Source organism: Mixophyes fleayi, chromosome 6, assembly GCF_038048845.1.
Source record: "Mixophyes fleayi isolate aMixFle1 chromosome 6, aMixFle1.hap1, whole genome shotgun sequence".
NCBI classification, from domain to species: domain Eukaryota; kingdom Metazoa; phylum Chordata; class Amphibia; order Anura; family Limnodynastidae; genus Mixophyes; species Mixophyes fleayi.
The window spans coordinates 214,436,408-214,460,740 of NC_134407.1; the positions used below are offsets into that span (position 1 = coordinate 214,436,408).

Here is a 24,333-nt window from a genome sequence, read left to right on the forward strand (position 1 = left end):
AGCGTGAGAGGGGCAGTGGAGGGGGACACAGCGTGAGAGGGGCAGTGGAGGGGGACCCAGCGTGAGAGGGGCAGTGGAGGGGGACACAGCGTGAGAGGGGCAGTGGAGGGGGACACAGCGTGAGAGGGGCAGTGGAGGGGGACACAGCGTGAGAGGGGCAGTGGAGGGGGACACAGCGTGAGAGGGGCAGTGGAGGGGGACACAGCGTGAGAGGGGCAGTGGAGGGGGACACAGCGTGAGAGGGGCAGTGGAGGGGGACACAGCGTGAGAGGGGCAGTGGAGGGGGACACAGCGTGAGAGGGGCAGTGGAGGGGGACACAGCGTGAGAGGGGCAGTGGAGGGGGACACAGCGTGAGAGGGGCAGTGGAGGGGGACACAGCGTGAGAGGGGCAGTGGAGGGGGACACAGCGTGAGAGGGGCAGTGGAGGGGGACACAGCGTGAGAGGGGCAGTGGAGGGGGACACAGCGTGAGAGGGGCAGTGGAGGGGGACACAGCGTGAGAGGGGCAGTGGAGGGGGACACAGCGTGAGAGGGGCAGTGGAGGGGGACACAGCGTGAGAGGGGCAGTGGAGGGGGACACAGCGTGAGAGGGGCAGTGGAGGGGGACACAGCGTGAGAGGGGCAGTGGAAGGGGACACAGCGTGAGAGGGGCAGTGGAAGGGGACACAGCGTGAGAGGGGCAGTGGAGGGGGACACAGCGTGAGAGGGGCAGTGGAGGGGGACACAGCGTGAGAGGGGCAGTGGAGGGGGACACAGCGTGAGAGGGGCAGTGGAGGGGGACACAGCGTGAGAGGGGCAGTGGAGGGGGACACAGCGTGAGAGGGGCAGTGGAGGGGGACACAGCGTGAGAGGGGCAGTGGAGGGGGACACAGCGTGAGAGGGGCAGTGGAGGGGGACACAGCGTGAGAGGGGCAGTGGAGGGGGACACAGCGTGAGAGGGGCAGTGGAGGGGGACACAGCGTGAGAGGGGCAGTGGAGGGGGACACAGCGTGAGAGGGGCAGTGGAGGGGGACACAGCGTGACAGAGCAGAGGAGGGGGGACAGCGTGAGAGAGGGCAGAGGGGGCAGTGTGAGAGAGGGCAGTGTGTCTGGATGCAGAGGGGGCAGAGTGTCTGGATGCAGAGGGGGCATTTTTGCATACAACTAAATAAGTATTTCTGTCCTGACCTAAATACTTATTACAATTTTTTGACCCAACTACTTCTAAAACAGGACTGCTCAATAATTATTTTGGAGGGGTGCCTTGAAAAATTTTGGAGACTCTAAGGGTGCCGCGAACTGCAAAGTTTGGGAACCACTGGTTTAAGGTATTTAGGGATACAAATTTCTCATACATGTGAATATGTCGCTCTCAGCATAGACCCTGTTATAAAATACATCAAATCTAAACTTTATATATGAAAAATAGCTTCTACTGACTGTGACAGGTCAGGTTAATTTAATAAAAATAGTTATACAGCCTAAACTCTTATACCCGTTGTAACATGCCTGTATACATCCCTGAAATATATTTCTCTCCTCTCTTGTATGGGGGAAACAAGAGAGAGCAGATAAGTCTGGATACCCTTTACCTCTCCAAAATATCTGGTGGCCTGGCCTTCCTTAATGTTAAAGCATATAATTTAGCGGCCCAATTGTCACATTTAAATGAAAGGGTTGGAAATGTAAACTAGAGATTGCCACTTCATGGATTAACAATGGAGCTCAATCAATTGGTCAACTTTATTCTGACAATTATTTGAAATTATTTAAATCAATTAAAATGAGAATTTAGACTCCTGAACATATTAATTTAGAACTGTTTACAGCCAAGACATGTCCTACATAATCAATTTCAAAGCACTGCTACCACAATTCTGTCTGGATTCACTTAAGAATAACCCACGAGAGCTAAGTTCCAGTAAAATGATTTCAGTGTTGTACTCTTCTATTGATCCTAACAATTTAGAAGAAAATTTATGTACCCATGAAACTAAATGGGAGATGGAATTAGGGCCTCTAGATAAGAAGGATTGGGACACCATGCATCGTGCATCAGATTTTGATGCACGATTCAATTGTATAGATTACACAGAGTTTATTATATTCTTATGAAACTGAGGAAATTGGGTAGATTCCAAATGCCCTAAATGTGGCATGGATTCAGCCGATTTCTGGCATCTCCTTTGGTCCTGCGAAACAGTAAAGAAATGTATTCAACCGACAGGGATTATCATCAGGGAGGTCCTTGAAGCATATTTAGAAACAGGTGAAGGTGCCAGGATGCCGTGGGTGGAACATATGAAGGTTGGATATGCAGGACCCCCTGCAGGATGGTCCTGTCATCCGGTATGTCTGCCAGGCGAGGGTGAAAAAACACAGAAAAAGCCGAAATCTAAACCCAGGCGGAGGCCCCATTCAGGCCATCCTGGAGAAAAGCAATAACCCTTGAGATGCAGAAAGAAGCCGTGTGGCAGGGTCGGCTCTCACACCATCTAATGTAGGTACGCCAGATGCGGTGGTAAATGTGAGCAGAGACTGGATTTCTAGCCGGAAGGAGGGTGTCCACTACTCTTAGAGAAAACGTTCTAGACTTCCAAAAGGTTGGCTTTAACAGCCATGCGGTTAAATCCAGCTGAGGTAAGTCTTGATTTTGGAACGTTCCTTGTAGTAGAAGGTCTTCTCAAAGTGGTAACCGAAGACCAGGACCTATTGCCATTAACAGGAGTTCTGCATACCAGACTCTCCGCGGCCAAGCTGGACCCACCAGTATAACTGGGAGTCTGCCCTGCTTGACTCTTCAAAGGACGCATGGAATCATGGAAATGTGAGGGAACAGGTACCCTAACCTGAAGTCCCAGGGAATTGTCATTACACGGATGGCCACTGCCAAGGGGTCCCTTGCTCTTGAGCAAAAGTGCTGGACCTTCCGGTTGTGTTGAGATGCCATTAGGTCTCGGTCCAAAGTCCCCCATCGAACGACCAGAGACTGGAAGACCTCCAGATGAAGAGACCATTCCTGCGGCAGAATTGCATGCCAACTTAGATAATCTGCTTCCCAGTTCTGGATGCCTGGAATAAAGACTGCAGAGACGAAGGGAAAATTGTTTTTGGCCCAGGTCAAGATCTGAGCCGCCACCTCCATTGCTCCTGCACTCCTGGTGCACCCATGTCTATTGACATAAGACACTGCCATGGCCTTGTCTGTCTGCAGACGGACCGGGCAGCCGTGAAGGATGGTCTGGGCGCCCTAAAAGGCCATTAGCATGGCTTTCAGTTCCAGTATGTTGATGTGGAGAGAGGTCTCTCGAGCGGACCAGAGTCCCTGAAGTCTTAAATGAAGGACCACAGCCCCCCATCCCCGAAGGCTGACGTCTATGGATACTAAGATCCAGGACCATGTCAACTACCAAACTGTCCTGGACCATTCACCATCTGAGGGATTGTCTCGCCACTGGTGACAAGCGTATCAATTGGCGTTCTAATTTTTGATGGGATCCTGACCACTTCTTTAAGAGGACCCATTGGAAGCAGCGAGCGTGAAGTTGACCATAAGGAAAAGTCTCGAAGATTGACACCATCTTTCCTAGAAGACGCATGCATAAGAGGACCGACGGTATGCGGCAGGTCAGAACTCGTGTCCTGACAAGGATCGGGATTTGTCCTCTGGAAGGAATACCTTTTGTTTGTTGGTATCAATTATTAGCCCCTGAAAGGTCATTCTCTGGCAACGAGTTAACTGGGATTTATACCAATAAATGAGCCACCCATGCCTCTCCAGGATCCTGATGGTGAGCTGCAGCAGATACCGGTCTAGCAGGTGAGCAGAAGCAGCTTTGATTAGTAGATCGTCCAGGTAGGGCACTTGTACTACTCTGGAATGAAGACAAGCCGCCATTACTGCCATTATTTTTGTAAACACCCTTGGTGCTGTTGACAGGCCAAATGGGAGAGCTCTGAACTGGTGGTGAGAAGGGCACGCTGTGAATCTGAGGAGGGACTGATGTGCCTTTCAGATAGGTATGTGGAGATAGGCGTCTTTGATGTCTATTGACGCCATGAACTGGTTTGCTTCCAGTCCATTGATAACTGACCTGAGGGATTCCATTGAAAATCTGTCCGCTGACCGGTGTAGGTTCAACAGTTTTAGGTTCAGAATAGGGCGAAAGAGTCATCTGGCTTTCTGACCAAAAAGAGGTTGGAGTAGAAACTTTGCCTTTTTTTTTTTTACTTTTTATTTATAACAGCAGATGTGTATAAAGCACAACAGTACATGTCATACATAGTATCCAAGTACCAGGATTACAAAAATGTAAAGACGTCAGATAAGAAAAATAAGAAACGTAGAAGAACAACAGAAAATATATAAATATATTTTTCATGTCCAAGTACATTCCAAGAGGGAGTTAGAAATCTGCAAAGTGAACCATGAGATATAGAATTTTTCCCAATTCCTAAGGTGAATCTTGTACCATTGTACATATCCAGCGGATAGAACAAACTGCCATGATTTTTTATTTTTTGGGAGGTACGGGGGGAAGGAAGGAAGGAAGGGGAAGGGACGAAACCTTGCCTTTTTTGGTGTTCCAGGACCTTGCGGATGACTCCAGTGGAAAGTAGAGAGGCCACACAGAGGAGCATTGCCTGTCTTCTTTGTGGGTCGTGGAGTAAGTTGGTTGCGAAAATTCGAAGAGGGGCTGGACCCGACAGGTCTATTATGTATCCCCTCATTATCCCGCAAATCCAACGGTCCTACGAGTACTCTGCCCACTGATCTTTGAACAGAAGCAGACGTCCCCCCACTCCCGCCAGCGCGAGAAGGGGGGGGGGGGGACCGTCAAACTGCCCGCTTATCCGGGAGTTTGGGAGATGGACGGTTCGTGGAGGATGAGGACCTACCTCAGTGCGAGTGTCCTCTGGTGCCAGATGGTCTGGACCTGTGTGTCTGGCCCAGGGCTGTCTAAATGAGCCAAACTTTAGTGCCCTAGATTTTGGGACATTGACCGTTAGAAGGTACTTTTGCATTCTGTGGCTTGGCAAATTATGCTGTCCAATTCAGGCCTAAATAGTACTCCACCTGAATAAGGGAGAGATTCCAGAGATTTCTTTAATTCGGTGTCTGCGTCCCAGGACCTCAGCTACAGGGTCCTCCTGGCCGAGACTGCCGTTGCGGAGACCGAGGAGGAGGTGGAAGCTGCATTTTGGGCAGCCTCACATAAGTATCCTGAAGCCTCCTTGAGGTGTAGGGCAAGGGAAAGCAAGTCTGAATCTTGTAGACTCGTTGCCAACTGGTCAGCCCATGTTTCCATAGCCCTGGCAACCCATGCAGATGAATACATGGGTCTAAATGAACTGTTGTAATATAGATGTACTTTAAGAAAGCCTCTGTGAGAGGATGGACCACCTATGCCACGTCTGTTGTTGCTGGGAACCGGCTGGGCTTACTTTGCCACCGTCCCCTTTCGTTATTCCGAATTCGCCCCTCCTGCCACAGTAGGAGGAGCCTGCTGCCACCACTGGGCTCCTGTATGGCACCTAGAACCACATTCCTTCTGGGTAAGTGTCGCTGCTAGTGTACTCCCTTGCTGGTACACTTGGGCTGGTACCCCTGACCGCTTACTATGGATCAGGGTGTTCTGGATGGATCCCCCTGGCCTATCACACTGGCCAGCTGCTGGGTAGTGGCAGAGCAGTGGTACTGGAGAGCTGGGTCCAAACCTCAGAAACAGCCGGTAACGGATTAGATTTTGGGTCTAATCTCTAGGTCACAGGATTTTCAGCATGGAAGATATTTTCAACCAGGTTTTTGAAGCAAATGATGTTTATTTGCAGTCACACTGATTGGAGGTACTAGTGCTAAGTCAGATGAAATCAGAAGAAAGATACATTTCAATTTACAAGGGCTCCTTTTTGTACTATTTTCGACACAGCCTTACAGGCTATTTTTAGAATCAGGATGTAATCTGTTTACCAAAACATAGATTTACATGCATTGTAAAGCTAAAAATATTTACGCTTATCTGTGATATCTTAAAACCTTGCTGTGATATTCTGCATCTTATTTCAGAGGCAGGAAATCTACTAGCAAGTCAAAGGCACTAATTAACATTAATCCTTTGTTCAGACAGTCGCAGAATACATATTCCCAAAGAAAGGTACAAACCGCAAACAAGCCATTTCCCCACATCACAATACACAAAAGACTTCAATCCACAGAGGCTTATTGTATTAGATATGTACCTCCAGAAATAACGCATCTCCTCTAGCAAGGTTAAACAAGAAACACATTTCTTCCCCTGGTCTCAGAAATGAAAGATTTCCCTTACCAAAATATACACAATATCAAAAATAAGTGCATGTGCAATTATATAAATAAGCGCCCTGCGCTATTTCCTTTAAATAAATTTATACCAGAAGTTATTTATAAGTGATCTAGTTACAGCCTCTATCTTACTGTCAGTGGGATCTCATAGGGTGGCTGAACAGGGAGTGTGGTGTGGTGAGCTAAGCGTGCCACTGGCGTATCAACCTTTGGGACCTGTTCCCAACGGTTTAGGTCATCTTCCTGTAAGGGGTATAGAGATAGGCACCTTCGTGGAATAATGAACCTGCGATCAGGTTGTTTCCAAGATGCTTCTGTGAATTATTTTAGCTCCACTGATGGAGGAAAGCGGATCGCCCATTTCTTGACCTTTTAAAAGAGACTCTGATCTGTAGCTCTAGTCTCTTTTAGGTCTGGAAGACCAAATGCCTGACGGACTGCTACCACCAGGTCAATCCCCCCCTATTAACTGGAAGATTCCTCTGGGTCCGTAACCTGTGCGGAATTAGAATCCTCTATAAGCTCACCCTCCTCTTCTGAGGATCTCTTCGAATCAGAGAGGGACAGAAGGGGGGTTAGCTGGTCTGTGACGTTTTTTCTTGGGTAAAGGTCTTGGCACATCCAAGAAACGGTTTAACCGATCTAGGCCTCTGACCAAGGATGTAGACCAAGCCAGTTATCCTGTAGGAGGGGCTTGAGAGGAGAGTACGGATGGATCCCCCGTCTGTCCTAATACAATGGACTTGGTGATCCCCGTGGTCCCACCTGAAATAAGGGGTCTATTGTTCGAGAGGTGGAAGGGAGTAACGCAGCAACCGCCGGAATCTCAGCCGGTTTAGAAAGCAGTTGTACCAATGTGCCAACCCCCTGCGTCAGGGCAGCCACCCATGCTGGTGTTTGGTGGTGTGTTAGTTTGTGCCTGCGCTACTAGGGTAACCCCACTGCAGTCAGTACAAAGTGCTCCCGGGTCCTGCTGTTCAATGGGTAATTTAATTTTACACTTAGAACAAGTATAATATTTTGCCCTTGACAGACATTTTATAAGGAACAGAGTCACAGCAATAAAACATAATACAGGCAATCACACAAGAAATAGACAGAACATACTAACTAATCTATGACAGAAGTCAAAAGACAGTATCCCTGTAAAGACTATGTGTATCAGACAAAAGAAATATATATGCAAGTAGTATACTATATATTATGCTATTTGCATCAATTAATTTTTCTAATACACCCCTATCTAGATTATAGGGAGTATAGAAAATATTTTAACGGTACTTAGCCTTCCATAAGGCTAAGATGTCTGGAGCAGGAGAGGTCTGTCAGCAGCTCTGCGTGTTCTCCTCAGAATTAGCTGCTGCCTTTTTCCCGGGCAGTTCTTGGCGCCCTCAGAGAGTCCAAAGTTTCTCTGCAGACGGGGGAGCTCTATTATCCTTAGGTCTCCCCGTCCTGCACTTGGTCCTCTTTAAATAGCAATGCCGGCAATGGCGATTTACTGATTCCTCACTAAGCAGTAATCGCCAATCCTTACTTCACTGTGGCCGCTATAAGTAAAGATCGAGTTCCCCCCCTCCTTTTCTGAGGAGGGGACTTGGTATAGTCCAGGAATGGCAGCCTCCGACGCTATTGATTACCGGCGCTCTCTATCACTTGTGGCAGCGCCGGTAATCGGGTAATGATCAGTGTGCCAGAATAAAGAAGAGACTAAAATAAAAAGTACTCTGCTGTCAGTGAGAGCCGTCCAGCTCTCTTTCTGACAGCTGCTCCTTTCCCTGAATGAGTGTGCACTGTGTGATAGGACAGAGCACACTTCTGTAAGGAATAAAGTTAAATAAAGTATTTTAACTAAAGAATATACTATCTAGCATAAGTGAGACCAACTCCCTTGGGCACTCAACTAAAACTGGAGGGTACAGGGGGTTGCAGAGGGGAGGGGTTTGTCAGCATGATACATTAACAAGTTAACAAGTTAAGTGCCAAACTCCACTCCCGTCACACACAACCCCATGGTAGCAGTGTCCCCTAAATAGAATGAAAGAGAAATATTATATCACTGCTTTTTGCATTTAATATCATAATACTGTACCTTGGGATTATGGTGGTGGGGGGTTTATTTAGGTTTCTAATTGTTTTGTTTGTTATTGTTAATTTGGAAAAATCAATAACAAAAAAAAGATTTGATACGTATGTCGACAATCACAATAATTGTATCTGAAAATTATGCTAAAATACCTTGCAAAACAGTGTTTGAAAAAGTAAAATGTGCCATGAAATTTCAATCATAGAAGTTATAAATGATAAACACTTACATCTTTTCTGTCTTTGCCCAGCAATCTGTCTCCGCTGATTTCTGTTAAATTAGATGACACTTGGATATTGGGTAAGGTCGCGGGCTGTGCCGGGATATCTTCTCGTCTCACCCTCTTCACGACTTGTCTTAGGGCATCACGATTAGGAAGATAATTTGTGCTGGTGGAAGACATCTCCCTGGTAACATGCTTGATAATTTGTTCCGGTGTCTCTAAGGTATTTCGGGCACGTTCTTTGATCTCTGACCTTGCAATAGCAATATCCGTTTTTTCTGCCCTGGGTGGATGATTATGCTCACTGTGTGAGAGTAGCTCTCGGGTATTGGCCAGTTCCCTTGTGATGGCATTGGCTGAACACTTCCCAGAACTTCGCTCAGTGCAACGCCAGTAACAACGTTCTCCTCGCTGCTTGTTCTTGCTGAACAAAAATCCACCGACATTAAGAAGCATAGTTCCCTTTTGAGAAGGGACGAGGCGACACGATTCTTCTGCCATAATCATCAAAATATCTGTTTTCATATTTTTTTTTAATTGAAAGAAAAAGGATTAATCCAAATGCTATATTTGCAATTGATCAAGCTTAGATTGCTCAAATTTACAAAATGTATAATTAAAAAGGAATAAATGTGGATACATCTAAGAGCATACAGTACACAAGATGTAAGACAAGGTGACATAGAGAACGTTTGGTGTTTCCACCTGGGTCAGACTCTCTTCATCAACAGAGACAGTGAAGGTTCCCGGGATTCCATCATCAGAGACTGAATACGACCACATGGTAAACTTGTAACCTGTTATTCACTGTAAGGGGATAGTTCAGGACTTGTTCCAGTCTTTGGAGTTTGCTCTCAACTGGACCCATCGGAGTAAGGATTAGATGACTCAGAACTTGATTAATTCCGAACATATTTTTACGATTACAGAATAGCTAATTTGCTAAATGTGTTTGTAAATGTTCTATGAGACTCTCTAACTGGACGTGGTTATCAAACTGCTCCGTCTCTCATGACTATGGCGGAGACCAAGGTTCCCCGCAATAATAATTGTAATGTGATGTATTACTAACACAGTCTGATTGCTGTGAAGTATTTTAAGATAAGAGGTAGAAGGCTTTATATCCCTGTCAGAGAACTGTGAAAATGATTCAGAGGTACTGTTCAAAGAAAGATAAAAGAAAAGTAGACATATGTGAGTGATTGGCTTAGTTAACATTTGTATGTCTTGTCTTTAAAGCTCGCAAACGCTAAGAAAGAAGTTACAGGATAGCTAACTTCTATCACCTCAAAAGAAGTTTTGCATTAAAATTTCCGAGCACAGTGGTGTCTACTGACCACACCCACTGTAAGGTACCGCTGATCAAGTCTGTCCCCACTATTGTCATCACTATAGACATAGCAAACTTGTCAGCTCTTGTAAAGCACACCCATCTGATACTTCGGAGGGAGAAAGAAAGGGGGACAAAGCTGCAAACGTCTGTATATGCTTCACAGTGCTTCATTAATTTATCAGAAATTAAGACCTGTACTTCTGGGCCTGATTCATCAAGGAATGTATCTGTCGATTTTGTGCGTATCGTGCGCAAGACCACACTGTGCATGCTCAGAACCTGGAGTTACGTAAAAAAACGTGAGATGCGAACAATTAACTAGTCAAAGTACCTGCGTATACGAGCACAAAGACCACTTACGTCACCCTACATCCTTGGCAGTAAAAAGGGGTGTGCAATGGGCGGACACCAATGTGAACTTCTCAAAGTAGGTGTTTTCCTCAGGATACATACGATTCATACTTTGCTGAATGTAAGTAATACCATACGTAACACTTGCCCTAGCTCGGGGTCATGTCCAAGTCCTAATCAAAGTTGAGATAGATACATAGATACAGCTGCCGTTCTCGTCATCTTGTGCCACGCCAGACAATACAGCTGCATACACTTCTCTCACTACATGCAAAAGGTCATGGGGACCTGAGATTTCCTAACCTTCCTATATACTATCAAGTTACACACCTGGTCCAGTGATCCTCTGGCACTCCCCACTGTGCCAGCGAGAATGGACATCCATAGAGGCTGATCTACTCAAAATATATTCCCCATAGTCCTTGTTGTGGATCGTACCTCAACTCTGAACTAAAGATGTAACTTTACTCCCTACTGTGAAATTTTCATTATCTGTTTGGGATCATAGTAACCGCTTCTACCAAATGCGTTTCCAGTATCCTCTTATGGTCTCTTTATGAAATAACACTGCATTCGCTGCAGGACAAAACCATAAATCCTTCCATCGGTGGACTAACCATAATTCTGTTTTTGCTTTAGATCACGTGTCTTTCCCCAATTCACAGATTTGGACTCCTTCATACCACATCCTACCAACATCTTTAGCTGTGGCACTTCTATAAGACGCTTGACACACCAACATCAGAAGCTCACTGCTCCTCACGGGAGTCTCTCTGTCGAAATAGCCCTTCATCTAATGCTCTTATTAAGTCACTGTACCTAATGCCGTTGACACGCTGAGAGGAGAACAGGTATAACTGTGAAAATCTGTGGTGTGCCCAGCATTCTATCATGCATGATAATAAAAAAAGAAACTTGTTTTTCATCTAATCTGAGTTTATTGTTACTGACAAGTCTGCCAAAATATAGGTGTTACTTTCACGGGGAATTTCTATCAGTCAGAGTTAGCATAGGCCTTCCCAAGGCCTAGCCCTCTGACGCGATAGGTGTTGGATGGTTGGTAGGAGGCCTAAGGCTGGATCAAGGAGAGTTGACTCTGTAGTGGTAGAGATGTACAGCAAGGCAAGTAGGACTAATTAGCTAAGGAAACAGCAAAGAAGAATCCTAGGCCATAATCATTGGAGCACTTGGTCGGATACACTGAAGAGACGCCGCACACAGGAGAGTCCGAAATTGTAACCAAAGACACATCGGCTCGATACACTGGAGCACAGCCATTAGAGTGGTCGGTATGGAGAGCCGGGTCGGATACACAGGAGCACAGGCAGCAGAATGGATGTCCAGAAGCAGAGGTCTAACAAGCCAATAGGTCATAGACAGGAAGAATGTAGCGCAAGGGTACACAGGGAGAGCCAGATGACGTAACGTGCTGCTCTGACACAGCTGCAGTGTCAAAGGGAGCTTAATATACTCTGCAGGTTGTATATGTCGCCACACAGCCACGATCATGTGACCGCCCGAACCAGGAAGTGCTAAGCTGTACACAGAGGCAGAGGAATCAGCAGCACAGGAGTGTGAAGCACGTAAGTTTTGTGACAATAGGGGTAAGGGAAGATGACTCAATAGTGGACAAGAGAGGGTAGGATAGAATACAAGAGGAAGAAGAGCATCTAAGTTCTCACAAGCAGGACCCTCTCTGATGAGCACCCACCCTGTGTTTTCATGTCACTATTTATTTTGTCTGCCCTGTACATCCCTGATGTTGTATGCCCTGCTTACCCTACTGTCCGGCTTTGCAAAATACTGTCTTGCCACTGATCAATGACTAACTATCACTATGGTAAGTCAGGGATCTATGAATAAAGAGTCAAACACCCTGAACTTTGATGTATAGGAAACACCAGGGAGTGTGTGAGAGGAGACTGGTCAGACCTCTTGGCTGATGGCTCACAATTAAATTACAATTGAATAATGCTTCCGCCTTACAGTAGCCCCACTCTTATACCCAACTATGAGCTACAATAGTTATTCCACCTTATTAATGGTTTCCCACACCTGTTAGAATGTAAGGTAGAGGGTAGAGCCATCTATCTTTATTTTTCATGTCATTGTATGTTATTTATTTGTATCACAATCCCCTCAATCTATAGCACTATAGAAGGAGGAGAGCAGGGGTCTAATACAGGCTAATGGCTCCTGACTCCTCCACTGGGCAGACTGTATTCCTCACTAGACTGAACTGACAGAGGAGGGTATAGAACAAGAGATTGTTGTAGTGACTGAACAAGGAGAATATGTGACTTCTGTATTTAGTGTGTATTACTCACCTGTGCTGATATCTGTAGGGATTTCCTCCTCCTTACACTGCTGATCACCCCTCACATACGTCTCTTCTTCTCCCTCTATATCTTCTACTTTACCATCAGTCAGCTCTTCACCCTAAATAACCCACAAAACAAGTTAATAATGTTGGATTTACGCAGCTTTGCTATGTGTCAGTTATATGAAAGTTCATTTGGTAACGACTTTGTTTACCCTAATGAAGGAGGCCTTCCTATGGTGCAATATATATATATATAAACGTTTGGAAGGCTTTACCGTATCCATTACGTTTTAACTGATGAATATTTGATATAAGCATTCAGTAAATTTGTCTACAACTATCTATACGTATGACGTAAAATATGGGGAGTGGATGACAGAGATTTGGCTCTCCTGAAAAGAGAAACTTTGATTGGATGCTATTCTACATACATATTTTGGTACAAGTGATGTTATGCAGAGTTAATAACCAATGTTGACGGATGATTCTCTCCTTTTTAAACTAGGTCTCTTAAAACAAGACTTTTTAAAAGATTAGTTGTCTTTTACAAGATGGCACTATCATGGTTTCCCCCAAAATGGTGGACGGTAATACTCATTAAAAGTGTACTCACAACTATTTATTATACTTTTATCTCTTCCAAAATGGTGGTGCCCCATAATTAGTGCAGTCTCCACCAAAATCGTGGCCATATAATATCATCTGGATCTGGAGTTCCCTCTAAAATATGGGTCGGACAGATCGAGGCTTAAATCTCATCTCACCACTGCTTGCTTTGTGGTTGCCGGCCATTCTTTCTTCTACACATCAAAAAGAACAAGGAGGCTACCTGTTATATGCAAGGATGACGATCTGTCTACGTAAATCCTTAATACTCTAGCCACATCCAGCAAGTGAAGAGATTCTTCATTTCTAGATGTTAGATCCTGGCCCAGAGCAGGGATAACAATATTGTGTTTTAGATGAAAATTAGACACCATCATGCGCTAAAAAGAAAGCCTGGTGCACAACCATTTGGTGAGGAAATAAAGATCAACACATTCAAGACGCTCAAATGGCTAATTCTGTAGCACCGAAAGGACCAAGTTGAGAATCCACTGAACTACTGGCAGAACATAAAGTGGTTGGATGTGAAGAGCCAACTGAAGAAAGGTCTGAACCTTAGGAATTGTCACCAATTTTCTCTGAATGAGAGAGAGGGCCAACACGTGGGCTTCAAGCGAGGCTATCGCAACCCACTGCCTAGGCCATTCTGTAAGAAGAACAATAGATGTGCTAAGTCAAAGGATGAAATGTGAATGCCTTTTCTCTCACACCAACTTATGTAGGATTTCCACACTCTGTGGTATATTTAAAGAAGGTCTTGAGCATGGTCTGACTGACCTACTCAGTTAGCCCCTTAGCTAAAAAGAAAATCATGGCCTCAACAACCATGTCACTAAAGCCAGCCAAGCTAGGACTTTGTGTGAGAATGGGCACTGACTTCTCTAAGAGACCGACTCCACTGTGGTTCTTCTCCTATGCTTGGAGTGTCGGCATACCATGATCTTCTCTGCCAGTCTGGTGCTACCAGAAGTACTAGAACATCCTCTCTTCTTCTTTAGTATCCAAAGAAGCATGTGGACCAGAAGGAAAAGATACACTAGTCTGTACTTCCATAGGACCATCATGGCATCCACTAGTATTCTTTGGATGCCCGGTTCTTGCACACCACAGAATTACATTGCGTGTCAGTCAAGACATCTCCCGTGGACCCCACCGCTCCACAATCTGGTTGGAAACCTCCGGATGGAGGGACCATTCCCAAGGATGAATAGCATGCTGGCTCAAGAAGTCATCTCCCTACTGTCCACCCCTGGGATAAACACAGCAGAGATCACTGTGAAAGTTCTATCCAACAGAATATCTTGGAGGTTTCCTTCATCGCTACAGGACTTCTGGTTCCCGCAGACGTAGCGTTGTCCAGCTATATTCGAATGGTCTGCGCCTAAAGAGGGACTGAGCTTGCAGCAAAGGGTTTAGGACCGTTCTGAGCTTGAGAATTTTACAATTAGCTTTGCCTCCTCGTGACCAAAATCCCTGTAGCCAGAGATGTCCAGCATCATCGCACTCCGTTCCCACAAGCCGGCATCCGTGGTCATGATGCTCCAGTCCTAGATGGAGAAGGGATGGCCCTTGCTAAAATTTTATCTCTTCAGCTACCACAGAATAGACTGGAGATTGTCTGCAATACTGTGTTGAACCTTGACCAATGAGACCTGTCAGACATAACATAGCTTCCACCTGTTTCTGAACCTCTTCCTCAAGTAAAAACAAAATCTGAGACAACTGGTATTGAAGAAAAAACCCACAAAAATCATGCACTGGGCTGGGGAAAGACTGGAATTTTGCTAAACTATAATCCAGCCATGCTTTTCGAGCGCAATGGGTCATCAAAAGAGAGGCAGTGCTTGCCTTTATCCAAAAAGTCATCCAGGTATAGGACTGTAAACTGTTTTGACCTTTAGGGAGCTGCTATGACTACCATAACCTTTGTGCTGTGGCCAGACCAAAGAGTAGAAGCTCTGAACTGGTAATGGGATTTCTCAACAGCAACCTTGAGAAGGCTTTGATGTCCTTGCCAGTTTGGGACATGGAGATAAGCATCTTTTATGTCCATGGACGTGAAAAATTCATCTTGCTCCATGGCATTTATGACCAATCGAACTGACTCTATCCTCAATTTGTCCACTTAAATATACAAGCTTCAGGATTTCAGGTCTAAAATCAGCAAAAAAGTCCAGATACTTTATGAGAGATTAATAAGCCAATTCCTCCTGCTCTTTCAGGACTGGGACAAGCACTCCTGATGACAATAGGGACTCTGTCTCTCCGGAGGAGTGTGGAGAAGTATCAGTGGTTGGAGGCCCTATGACGCTAACACTTTTATGATGTCTCTGACCCATGAGTCAGAAGATGACCTAATCCTTTAGTACCAAAAGTGAAAGACGGGCTTACATCGTGGATCTTTCTGGGTGGGGAGGGACCCCGTCATGCGGACTCTCGTTTTCCCTTAGAAATCAAAGGGCCTTTTGGGTTTAAAGCATTAACTGGGAGAAAACGAGTTCTTTCCTCCTGTGACCAAACAAACGATCTTGTCTAATTCAGGCCCAAAAAAGACAGTCACCTCAAAAAGTAATGCTTGCAGAGTAATATTGAACTTCATTGGCCTGATTCATTAAGGAAAGCAAGGCAAAAATAGGAGTAAGATTTATCCTGGACAAAACCATGTTACAATGCAAGGGGTGCAAATTAATTTATCATTTTTCCCGCAGTAAATAATGGCTGTTTTTTCATGTAGCACACAACTAGTTGATAGCTTTATTTGTACACTGAAATTTAAAGTTGGGCCAGGAAAAGCCCTACCCAAACTATAAATCTGCCATCACATTTTAAATTTACATCCACCTCCAATGCAACATGGTTTTGCCAAGGTGCAAAGTTACTTTTTTTTTTTTTTTTTGCTTTACCTTTCTTAATGAATCAGGCCCTATCTCAACAGCTAAGCCAGAGAGTATGTCTAGCTGCTACCGTGAATGTGAAGGCAGAGGTTCCGTAGAGACTTAGATCGCTGTCACTTATTGAATCTCCTAAATACTTGGACGCCTCCTTTACATGGATTGCCAAGGGCAGCAAATAAGATGTGGACATCCTGGGTTGTATGTACAGATCTGCTCAGCACACTTTTCTACCACTTTGATTATCTAAGCGTCTACAAGGAAGCGTCTGAGCAATGTATAATATGGATTTCAAAATCCTTTCCCAATTTTTGCTGTGCTGTCCTTTAAAAAAAAAAAAAGCAGCATTTGGAATAGGAATAGTGGTGGATTTTTCAGGACGGGCAATGGCAGCATCCACTCTTGGTGCAATCTCCCAATTCACCAAAACATGTTTCTGAGAAGAGGTGGGTGAACCAGAACCTGAATCCTCCCATCTGAGTTCTGCCAAGCCTCACGCAAACATTTGTTAAACTGTAGGGAGGAAGGGAATAAGAAAACGTCCAGAACCTTCGCATCCTGAAATTAAGGGTCTGTCGGAACACTAACACCACTTCCTCAATCCCTTGTCTGCAAGAGGAATCCCCCATCCTGTCAGGTCCTCATATTCTGACTAAAACACAATCTCACCTCCTTTCTCCTGAGAGAAGAATTCAGATACGAAACCTCCTAGGAAATGGAACTGGGAGTGTTCTCCACGCTTTACAAGACTTGTTGGCAGACGAAGTCTCCAACAACCTCTCCAGTGAGGAAAACACACGTGCCAAACTCTGCAGACTTTTCAAGGTTTTGGAACCAATGAGAATCCTGGACTGGTACCCATTGAAACAAGGCTTCATGACAAGAAATCTCACTACCAGAGATTCTAAGGGAAAATAATAAGTGATGTGTTCACTTACCTCCACAGCACATACCACACGACTTCTCAGTTCCACGATAAATTAAACTAGCAACTTAACCCCAGCCACATCCACCCTTCACATGTGCAGACCTTGGTACTCAGTTCCACAAGTCACACATTGGGCATCAGATTCGGTAAGTCCATGTGGCGATTTTGCTTGTCACTTGGAATATGTGAAGTACATAACCAATTTGCCCCCAGCAGCCTTGGATCGGGAAGTCATACATTTTCTGACATGATCAAAAATGAGCAGAAAGAGACAACAGCAGAAACACAATCTAGAAGAAGGTGAACTAGCAGAGAAAGCTACTTCTGTATATGTATATACACCACAACATTGATTTGGAGCTGGACCCCCCCACCATCTGTCTAAACAGGAGGAGAAGAGAGGACACACATACACACTCTAACAACAACCTACCTAATATATCAATGTTAAACAATTCCCAAGTTCAGACTTGGTAGCAAAGTATAAAAACAGGAGATAGATCTCTTGCACCGCAGAAGTGATCAGCTACCTGATTCCTGCAGGCTTTCCTCATCAAAAGCCTGCTGGCCTAGTCAAGACATGGTGCTGGCCATAGGACAGTTCCCCATTCCCTGAGCAGGGCCCTTCTCCCTCCTGTCTCTCTACCTTCTCTTCTGCTCCAACCTCCATATATTTGCCTTGCCTGGAGCCTCTGAAGTCTTGGTACTACTCGTTTATTGTTTTGTACTGTTATTCCCTGTACTGTCCATTGTTTGTATTGTGTACGGCGCTGCGGAAACCTTGTGGCGCCTTATAAATAAATGATAATAATAATAATTCCATGTCTGTCCCAGGTGTGGGTCTTACCTTATGGTGGGCCCCAACTGACCTCTCAACCCAGCCACTAGAGGCCCTGCTCTTCCTTTCTAATGCAGGACCCGGCCGCCAAGGTGGACCACAGCCAGCCTGACATTTGAACGCACAGGGGCTGTCTTGTAGGTGCCACCACTCCTGGAGTACAGTCCCTTTAGCCAGCGCTATGCTTGCAGCCACGCTCGCTATCCTCTCTGATGACCAGGTGAACCCCCAAGGGAGCCATGAGAATAAGAGGTGGGAACGGCAGAGAAACACTGAACTAGCGGTTATGCCCAACTCTCAAACCGTGTACCCATAGATAACACTATAGTCTCTGCCCAAGCAGCCTGCTTAGGAATAAAGTAAATTTAAAAAAAAAACATGGCTAAGCAGTGTCTCAAAAGTAGGATGAATGAGAAAATACATTATTTAGTGTTACCCTGACATTCTACTATATACTATATACGCTGTACCGTATCACCCACTCCATTACAGACACTTGCTGCTCCTCCCTCATCTACGTCACTGCCCTCTCCTGTGTGTAGGAATCAACCAATTCACACAATGTATTTCTGCACAGAAAGTCTGCCAAGCTGTCAATCAAACTCTTCCTCCTTAGATAGAGAAGCACCTCCCCCCTAACATGTTATCCTGCTGCAGAGGAGTGAGAGCGAGCAGGGTGGACATATTTAGTTTATGTATCCAGTTATTACACGTACATTCAGCTGAGTAATACACAACCTGTCATGTTTATTAATGTCACGTACTGGTTTTACATGCTCATTGTCTTCCTCTATAACGTCAACTTTAATTTCAGTCACATATACACCCTATATAACCCTCTAAACAATAAACATATTTAAAAATGTCTAATTTAAGGAACAGAGATTAAATAAAAGCATAATAGTGTATAAGATCCACACAGCTTATATACAGATAATATAGATCAATGTTATTTTGAATTTAGCAAGACTCAATTATTTTACCTGATATTCCTGTGGGATACTGGGATTTTCCTCTATACAGTCCTGAGAATAAAGACGGGGACATCTCTCTGGGGTATTTCTATTACTGGATCCATCTGTAGGAAACACACAGTGACTGAATACATTGTTTATATCTGATAATCACATCATGTGTATCTAGGTGACCCTCACAACTGCTCTCTCCTTTACAATAAATGACAGTCGCAATGATACACTACACAAACGGGCGTTCGCCTATCTCTGAATCAGGCCCTGTGTGTATATGATTATTCTGATGGGTCTTACAAAGGAGAATGTAACTCTTTCCTGTCGTTAGTGTATATTACTCACTTATGCTGATATCTGTAGGGATTTCCTCCTCCTTACACTGCTGATCACCCCTCACATACGTCTCTTCTTCTCCGATTGTATCTTCTACTTTCGTAACAATCAGGTCACCCTAAATTAGCCACAAAACAATAAAGATAACAATCATCGATAATGCCTGATTTAATGAATTGAGAGTAAGCAGATTATTAGTGTCTAAGATCCACAAAGCTATTCTACAAATGAAATAGGGAAAAGTCACTTTGATATTCTAATATTTGGTGATTTGGTAATTCCATCTACCTGATAGTCCTGTGCGATATTGTGAGTTTCCACTGTGTGATCCTGTGAATATAGAGGATGCGGACATCTCTCTGGGGTATCTCTGTTACTGGATCCATCTGTAGGAAACACACAGTGACTGAATACATTGTTTATATCTGATTGTCTTTTCAGATGATGTGTATATAGGTGACCATCATAACTGCTCTCTCCTTTACAATGACTTAAAGTCTCCTCTTACCCAGTGATGTGAGGGGCTGGCAGTTCTCCATCATCACGTGTTTGTACAGACCCTTGTTTCCTTCAGCGACATCCTCACACCTTATAGGAACCTGACACACACAATGATACAGTCATCACCCAGACACATCCCCTGGTGTTACTGTATAATGTCCCATTCCCAGCAGTCACCTCTCCAGTCAGCAGCTGAATGATCTTGTTGGTGAGTTCTAGAATCCTCTGGTCATTGTTTCTCTCATGTATCAGTGAGTGAGGTGGAGGCACCGTGATGGGGCTCTGGGTCCTGCTCAGTCCTCCTGACACACGGCTGCTGGGTGTCTCATGCTGACCAGATTTCTTCTTCACTACTGTGTAATCCTGTGTGTTAAAGAGAGAAAAAGTCAGCACGAACAGTGGACACCCTGCACTGGTTCACAGACCCTCCAATTACGGCCAATATCCAGACGTAACCACACATGAATTAATTCTTTCAGAAAGTTAGATATTAATGTTGGAGAACAACAAACACTAACACAACCTTTTGTTCAAGCACCAGAGAATAGACTGAGTGGATTTAAATAGATAATAGGTTTCTTGCAAAAAGTAAAACTATGAAGATGCAACCCAGCTTTGTTGCACTGAGATAATAAGCAGAGGTGGCTTCTGATGGTCACTGGTTGGAGTAAGTGTCATTCTTCATGAGAATGGTAATGGCTGTCATACAGAAAAGTTACTAATGAATTGGTGAAAAAGTTTGACGAAGTCAAGTTTTAAGAACTAAAGGCTGAGGCTATTTCGGAAAAAGAACCCTTTTCAGGATCCATCTGATGTTGCAGACTAACAGCAATTTGTTGTAATTTAGCATAGATATGCTAGGAGACAATCTCCACAGCAGAGACTATGGGAGTTCATGTCCTTCTGTAGCTTTGGAATCCATCACAATCTCTATTACATTAAACTGCACATAATGAGGCCCCTTACCATTCTGTACAATCTCACAAAGTTACATTACTAGACTCTTCTCATCACAAAAACTTCCTATTTCATTTTACCTTCCATGTCCCCCAGTTCTCCTCTCACCACTAATCATCACAAGTCCTCACTGTATTCCACTGTTACTGGGCCCTGGTCTAGTTACTTCCTCTTCTACTCACAGATGTAGTGATGTCACCGTGACATTACCCAGAATCCCTCACCTCTCCAGTCAGGTTCATGTTTTATCAATAGAGATAATAGTGATATAATTGTGAAATTCCCACAATCCCTCACCTCTCCAGTCAGCAGGTAGATGATTTCCAGGGTGATGTTTAAAATATTCTTAGTCATGTGACTCCTGTCCGAGTCCATCCTCCTTGTGACAGACAGGTGATATTGACTCTGCCTTGTAGATGGATTACAAATAAAGAAAAAAGTAGGTAAGGTCATTGTTACAGAAACAGAAATAAGAGGCTCACTTATATGAAGCTATATGCAGTTATACCAGTCATTATACGGACACATTATGTGGTCTTATTGTTAGGCTTATTGTATGTGCTGAATGTTCTGTACAATGTATATGATGGACTGATGCGAGCAAGATTTACTTTCTTGTCAGAACACACATATTACCTCACCTGATCTCTATTCACACTCCATCCCGCCCTCTACGATCTGCCAACGATCGTCGCCTCTCTTCCCCTCTGATTACCTCCTCTCAGGCGCGTATACAAGACTTTTCCCGCGCTGGCCACCTCCACTTGAACAAGCTCCCTCCCCTCCATCAAAACATCCCCCAATCTGTCCAGTTTCAAACGGGCTTTAAAAACCCACCTTTTTCTAAAAGTCTTTCAGTCTCCCACTTAACTACCTACCTTATCTTCTGCTTCTCCCCCCACCTTCCCCCTTCCCTGATTCTGCCTCCGCTCCCCCTTCTCTCCCTCTCTCCCCCGTGTCTCTCTGGCTGTCTACCCCACCCCTTAGATTGTACGCTCCCTTGAGCAGGGCCATCTCTCCTCCTGTTTCCACCACGTCTAACTCTGCTCTCCAGCTACCTAGCCCTCCTCCTCAAGGACATTATGCCCTCCGACCCCTCTCGCTTCTCTCCTCACCCCTCTGGGGCTCTTCCTGTCATCCAAGCCCTCCCTTTTGGGCTCCTGCGTATGCGGATCTTCCCCCTTTCCCCCGCCCCTCTCTCTAGCTGTGCTTTGAGCTTCCTGAGTTACTGTGTTTATTGTTAATTGTACCGTGCTGTCTCACCTCTTGCTGTAATTGTTTGTCCCTGTACAGCGCTACGGACACCTAGTGGCGCCCTATAAATATAAATTAATAATGATAATAAAAATATTACAGTGATACATTTTTGACATATAATATACGTAAAGTAGATAATTTATTCCATAGTGTGCATGTCATGGAAGAACAATAATAGTAAAAGGTAATATATGTTATTAAACAATATTATAACCTTCCAGGCAGCAGAACAGTCCTCTTGGAAATTATATAAAATGTGACTGTGTACATGGAGGAATAGGACAGTGACAGGGAACGAATACATAATAAACTATAATACATACTACCCTACATATGTACAGATAATGTTACAGATGTCTTGAGTCCCCTCATCTAACTATTAGAGATGATTCATCACTAATATCCCTACATGGGCTTACATAGAGGACACATCACATAGTGACCCTTCCACAGATCACCAGAGTCTGCTCCACTTGTATAATAATAACACGGCACCAGAGTCTGCTCCACCTGTATAATAATAACACGGCACCAGAGTCTGCTCCACCGGTATAAAAACATGGCACCAGAGTCTGCTTCACCTGTATAATAATAACACGGCACCAAAGTCTGCTCCACCTGTATAATAATTAGACAGCACCAGAGTCTGCTCCCCCTGTATAATAATACCACAGCACTAGAGTCTGCTGCACCTTTATAATAATAACACAGCACCAGAGTCTGCTCCACCTGTATAATAACACGGCACCAGAGTCTGCTCCACCTGTATAATAATAACACAGCACTAGAGTCTGCTCCCCCTGTATAATAATAGCACGGCACTAGAGTCTTCTCCACCTGTATAATAATAACACGGCACCAGAGTCTGCTTCACCTGTAGAATAATAACACGGCACCAGAGTCTGCTCCCCCTGTATATTAATAGCACGGCACCAGAGTCTGCTCCACCTGTATAATAATAACAAGGCACCGGAGTCTGCTTCACCTGTATAATAATAACACGGCACCAGAGTCTGCTCCACCTGTATAATAATAACACAGCACCAGAGTCTGCTCCACCTGTATAATAATAACAGGGCACCAGAGTCTGCTCCACCTGTATAATAATACCACGGCACCAGAGTCTGCTCCACCTGTATAATAATACCACGGCACCAGAGTCTGCTCCACCTGTATAATAAAACCACAGCACCAGAGTCTGCTCCACCTGTACAATAATATCACGACAGCAGAGTCTGCTCCACCTGTATAATAATATCACGACAGCAGAGTCTGCTCCACCTGTATAATAATAACACAGCACCAGTGTCTGCTCCCCAGGTATAATAATAACACGGCACCAAAGTCTGCTCCACCTGTATAATAATAACACGGCACCAAAGTCTGCTCCACCTGTATAATAATAACAGGGCACCAGAGTCTGCTCCATCTGTATAATAATAACTCGGCACCAGAGTCTGCTCCACATGTATAATATTAACACGGCACCAGAGTCTGCTCCACCTGTATAATAATAACACGGCACCAGAGCCTGCTCCACCTGTATATTAATAACAGCATGACACCAGAGTCTGCTCCACCTGTATAATAATAACACAACACCAGAGTCTGCTCCATCTGTATAATAATAACACGGCACCAGAGTCTGCTCCAACTGTATAATAACACGGCACCAGAGTCTGCTCTACATGTATAATAACACGGCACCAGAGTCTGCTCCACCTGTATAATAATAACACGGCACCAGAGTCTGCTCCACCTGTATAATAATAACAGCACAACACCAGAGTCTGCTCCACATGTATAATAATAACACAGCACCAGAGTCTGCTCCATCTGTATAATAATAACACGGCACCAGAGTCTGCTCCAACTGTATAATAACACGGCACCAGAGTCTGCTCCATCTGTATAATAATAACACGGCACCAGAGTCTGCTCCATCTGTATAATAATAACACGGCACCAGAGTCTGCTCCACCTGTATAATAATAACAACACAACACCAGAGTCTGCTCCACCTGTATTATAATAACACGGCACTAGAGTCTGCTTCACCTGTATAATAATAACACGGCACCAGAGTCTGCTCCACCTGTATAATAATAACACGGCACCAGAGTCTGCTCCACCTGTATAATAATAACACGGCAATAGAGTCTGCTCCACCTGTATAATAATAACACGGCACCAGAGTCTGCTCCACCTGTATAATAACACTGCACCAGAGTCTGCTCCAATTGTATAATAATAACACGGCACCAGAGTCTGCTCCACCTGTACTGTAATAATAACACGGCACCAGAGTCTGCTACACCTGTATAATAATAACACGGCACCAGAGTCTGCTCCACCTGTATAATAATAACACTGCACCAGAGTCTGCTCCACCTGTATAATAATAACACTGCACCAGAGTCTGCTCCACCTGTATAAT

At 44.6% G+C, this 24,333-nt stretch overlaps 1 protein-coding gene across 13 annotated transcripts in view; it reads right to left on the reverse strand.

The window, feature by feature from the left end:
* LOC142159778 (uncharacterized) overlaps positions 1-24,333 on the reverse strand; it is a 627,000-nt gene that overhangs the window by 230,235 nt on the left and 372,432 nt on the right. For 4 of the 13 annotated variants that reach the window (XM_075214494.1, XM_075214473.1, XM_075214472.1 and 1 more), the window contains exons 5-9: positions 19,470-19,567; positions 19,191-19,299; positions 18,861-18,955; positions 12,619-12,730; positions 8,614-9,122 (exon numbers count right to left, since the gene is read on the reverse strand). The exons of 1 other annotated variant lie outside the window; for it this stretch is intronic. In XM_075214494.1, coding sequence (XP_075070595.1) covers positions 8,614-9,122; positions 12,619-12,730; positions 18,861-18,955; positions 19,191-19,299; positions 19,470-19,567 — 923 coding nt within the window. Of the gene's footprint in view, positions 1-8,613; positions 9,123-12,618; positions 12,731-18,860; positions 18,956-19,190; positions 19,300-19,469; positions 19,568-19,689; positions 19,781-19,859; positions 20,046-20,936; positions 21,049-21,902; positions 21,956-24,333 lie in introns of those variants that run through there. 8 more of the 13 variants (XM_075214469.1, XM_075214468.1, XM_075214471.1 and 5 more) reach the window with 8 other exon arrangements.